This window comes from Octopus bimaculoides, chromosome 22 (assembly GCF_001194135.2).
Source record: "Octopus bimaculoides isolate UCB-OBI-ISO-001 chromosome 22, ASM119413v2, whole genome shotgun sequence".
Lineage (NCBI taxonomy): Eukaryota > Metazoa > Mollusca > Cephalopoda > Octopoda > Octopodidae > Octopus > Octopus bimaculoides.
In genome coordinates this window covers 30,252,950-30,257,418 of record NC_069002.1, presented here as the reverse complement: position 1 = coordinate 30,257,418, position 4,469 = coordinate 30,252,950, and the positions used below count along the sequence as shown (strand labels likewise).

General features: G+C 38.4%; 1 protein-coding gene across 1 annotated transcript in view; it reads right to left on the bottom strand.

Annotated features, from left to right (window-relative positions):
- LOC106873500 (lysosomal alpha-glucosidase) overlaps window positions 1–4,469 on the bottom strand; it is a 35,545-nt gene that overhangs the window by 16,017 nt on the left and 15,059 nt on the right. Inside the window, exons 6-9 of the mRNA XM_052975685.1 lie at window positions 3,983–4,221; window positions 2,437–2,568; window positions 819–943; window positions 23–68 (exon numbers count right to left, since the gene is read on the bottom strand). Coding sequence (XP_052831645.1) covers window positions 23–68; window positions 819–943; window positions 2,437–2,568; window positions 3,983–4,221 — 542 coding nt within the window. The remainder of the gene's footprint in view (window positions 1–22; window positions 69–818; window positions 944–2,436; window positions 2,569–3,982; window positions 4,222–4,469) is intronic.

Here is a 4,469-nt window from a genome sequence, read left to right as displayed (position 1 = left end):
TAAATGATGATATCTAATTAACCGTTTTGGTGCCATATTTCTGTTGTTGAAATTCCCTAACTGCATTTCTTCAATTAATTTTGAAAATAACAAAGAATTTCATGAAATAACTTTGTTATTATCAAGCTGGCAGAAACATTAGCACACTGGACATGGAATATTAATGCCAAGTTTTAATTTAAATCACTTTAAAGCTGTAGAGGTTTGTATTATACACCCAGGGGTAGTCTTAGGTGAGCTGGTATCAAGAGAGTTAATTTTTGAGGATGAAACCAGTTGAAAATGAGGAATTTAAGGGTTGGGAGGGAGTTGGTGAGATTCTGTGATGTTCATGCCTTTCTCAATGATATTAAGATGAAACAATTACAAACAGTAATCTAGACTCAATGAGGGTATGTCTATGTGGTCACTCAATCTGCTAGAGATAGTAAGCAAATCAACTTGAATTCACACACTATTACCTTAAAAGAAGGAAGGACACAATGGACAATGTAAAAAAAAGAAGTAAACCTCCTTCCTGAGTCATATAAACTCATAGGGCTGGTTTCCTGGTTTCCATGGCAAATAAATTCTCCTCCTGGATGGGATGCCAGTCCTTCACAGGGTTACTCATTTTTGTCAACTGACTGGACTGGAGCAACGTGAAATGAAGTATTTTGCTCAAGAACACAACACATCACCTAGTCCAGTAATGATGACAAGAATTGAATAACAATATTCTCATGTTAATAGTGCTGGGACAGTAATGGTGGCAGTGGTGGTGGTGGCGGTGGCAGAGGTTGTGGTGACGGAAACGGTATACATGATGTGAAGCTCACCTGATCCCTACCTTACCAATAAGATTCTCCTTGCCGGTGCTGTCTTTGATAAAGATATCCATCTTCTTACCAAGCTTGAAAGGAATGTATGGCTTTTCTGATATTCCAGCATAGATTCCAGGATCCTGGAAATAAAAGAGATTCAAGAAAATGGCACGGGTGTTGAAAGGTTCCTGGTTTTGGGTAAAAGAAAATACAGGGGGGGGATAAGTTAGTTATGGTTTTATTGAGTATGTTCCTCTCTCAGATCCACATATTGTAGTTTTTGTAAGCCTTGTAAAAGAACTTGGAAGGTGGGGGGGAGGGCCTTCAACCAGGCCCTTTGCGATACCCTTGAAGCCAGGAATTAGAAAGAGAAGAAAAGAGAGAAAGAAAAGAAAGGAAGGAAGAAAGAAAAAGGAAGGAAGAAAGAAAAGAAGGAAGAAAGAAAGAAAAAGAAAGGAAGGAAGGAAGGAAGAAGAAGAAAGGAAGGAAGGAAAAAAGAAAAAGAAAGGAAGGAAGGAAGAAAAAGAAAGGAAGAAAGAAAGAAAAAGAAAGGAAGGAAGAAAGAAAAGAAGGAAGGAAGGAAGAAAAAGAAAGGAAAGAAGGAAAGAAAGAAAGAAAAGAATGGAAGGAAGAAAGAAAAAGAAAGGAAGAAAGAATCAAAAAGAAAGGAAGAAAGAAAGAAAGAAAGAAAGAGAAAGAAAGAAAAAGAAAGGAAGGAAGAAGGAAAAGAAGGAAGGAAGAAAGAAAAAGAAAGGAAAGAAGAAAGAAAAAGAAAGGAAGGAAGGAAAGAAAGAAAGAAAAGAATGGAAGGAAGAGAGAAAAGAAAGGAAGGAAGAAAGAAAAAGAAAGGAAAGAAGAAAGAAAAGAAGGAAAGAAGAAAGAAAAAGAAAGGAAGGAAGAAAGAAAAATAAAGGAAAGAAGAAAGAAAAAGAAAAGAAGGAAGAAAGAAAAAGAAAGGAAGAAAGAAAAAGAAAAGAAGGAAGAAAGAAAAAGAAAAGAAGGAAGAAAGAAAAAGAAAAGAAGGAAGAAAGAAAAAAAGAAGGGAGAAACCAACCCTCCAACCAATTAACCAACATTTATAGTGACTCCAGGCATGACTGTGTGGTTAAGAAGTTTGTTTCAGAACCATGAGGTTTCAAGTCCAGTTCCACCGCATGGCACAATTGGTCAAGTGTCTTTTTTTTTTTATTAACAGCCCCCATGACAACCAATGCTGTGTGAGTGAATTTCATAGACAGACACTGTGTGGAAGCTAGTTGTATACATACAAATGTGTATGTGTGTGTGTGTATTTGCGTATGTATGTATGTGTGCGCGCACGTGCATGTGTGTGTGTCTGCATGTGAATATATATATGTGTGTGTGTGTTTGGCTTTGTGTCAGTTTTTGTCTCCCCCCACCACAACTTGACCACTGATGTTGAATTGTTTGCACCTCACCCACCCACCCTATAACTTAGCAGTTCAGCAAAAGTGACAGACAGAATAAGTGCCAGACTTAAAAAGACAAAATAAGACCTGGGGTCGATTTGTACAAGTAAAACTCTTCAAGTCAATGGCCCCAGTATGGCCGCAGTCCAATGATTGAAACAAGCGAAAGGTAAAAGTTAAAAGAAGTCAAGCATTTAACTTACAATTAGAATGATGTATTTCATTCCCCGACTGTGAATCTCTTCAACCAACGCCGATTGGTTACCAAAATTCTGAAGATCAAAACTGAAATCCCTTTTCTTGTACATGTAATCAATGTCATTCCATTGGATGTCCTGGGAACAACATGACAAAAATATATTAAAATGACGGTCACTCCCGTCGATTTTGGCGTATGAGTGTTTGAAGGAGAGGATTGAAAATAGAAAACAAAAAAGGAAAGAAAAGAGAGTGAAATCGAAAAAAATACTTTAAAAATAAAAGAAGTTGCATCTATTCACGATGGATGCAAGAATTTAAGTTGAGTCCAGGAATGGATTTTGCCATGAAGTCACAATGGGGACTCTGATGATTTTGATTTTGCCTGGGATTGGACAAATGTATCTGTCGATTGCAGGATATAATTCTTTTATTGGTCTGTTTCTCCAACTCAAATTGTTTTGATGCATCATGACACATTTTACACCATGCAGATCGATCTAGGCAATGACTTTCTCCAGGATGTCAAATTAAGCTGCAGAGACTTTAGGGAGTGCTTCAACTTATCCTTATATCCAAGGATAGCCTTATACACCTTAGCTATTAAAAATAAAATGAACCAAATAAATGAAAAGCAAATATTGATACATTATTTAATAGCTTTATCTACTTTGCGCTCAAGCAATTATTTCACGTTCACTCAAAGTTTCTAAATTTTTATGATGTAAACAACATAGAAAGAGAAATTTGAAGGATTGCTTCAGCTTGATGGTAGAAAGCTAGTCATGTGTACAGATGATATGGATTTGAGTTGCATGGGTAGCCTTGATCTTTTCTTATCTAAAAGGGTTTTTCAACCTAGTATTTACATGGAAATCCCTTCAGATCAAAAGCCCTTAACCTGTGAAGATGAAAGTGGACCCTGGTTTTTTTCACTTTAGTTTGATAAACTGAAACAAAAAAAGGTATTATGTCCCTCACTAACGAAACAATACAATAGCTTGTAGTGGTGGTCATTTGTCCACTTGTCGGGCATCAGAAAACTGACCACAGTTACAACCAGCCACTGGACATGTGATTGCAATTATAGCCATTGGTTGCAGCTGCAGTCATTTGTCCATTGGCTGTAGTTGTGGTCACCAATCCATTGGCTATGGTTGCAGTCGTTTGTCCATTTGCTGTAGTTTTAGTCAAGTGTCCATTGGCTGTAGCTGCAGTCATTTGTCCATTGATTCTAGATATGGTCATTTTCTCCGTTGGATGTAGTTTTGGCCATTTGTCCACTGGCTATGATTGCAGTCATTTGTCCATTGGTTATGGTTGTGGTCATTTGTCCATTGGCTATGGTTGTGGTCATTTGTCCATTGGCCATAGCTACAGTCATTTGTCCATTGACTCTAATTGTGGCCATTCGTCCAGTGGCTGTAGTTGCAGTCATTTGTCCATCAGTTATAGTTATGGTCACTTATTCAATGGACTATCCTTCCCCCACCACCCCAATTACCAGAACCATCCCCCACTAACACAGTAAACTTTCCTGAAAATCTTTACCTGAGGAATCCCAGCTTTTCTGACACGGTTCATCACTTCCAAGGTTCTCTTTGCTGTCGGATAACCATATCTGCAGAGATGGAAGCCAAGGCTCCAGTATGGCGGCATAAATGGTCTTCCAATCACTTCGGTATATTGCTGGATGACATCATTGGGTTTCGGTCCCAGGAAGACATACATATCTAACACGCCTCCGATAGTGCGCCACGTAAGGGCTGGGATTGGGTGCAAGATGACATCTAAAACAGTAATCAAAAATCTCTAATTGTTCCATCATTGTCATCATCGTCATCATCATCATCATCGTCATCGTCATCATCATCATCATCATCATCGTCGTGCGGTTGCTTTCTAGCCACAAGGTTCTGAGTTCAATCCCAATGCATTGCACCTTGGACAAGTGCCTTCTACTATAGCCTTGGGTTGACCAAAGCCTTGTGAGTGAATTTGGTAGATGGAAACTGAAAGAAGCCCGTCGTATATATGT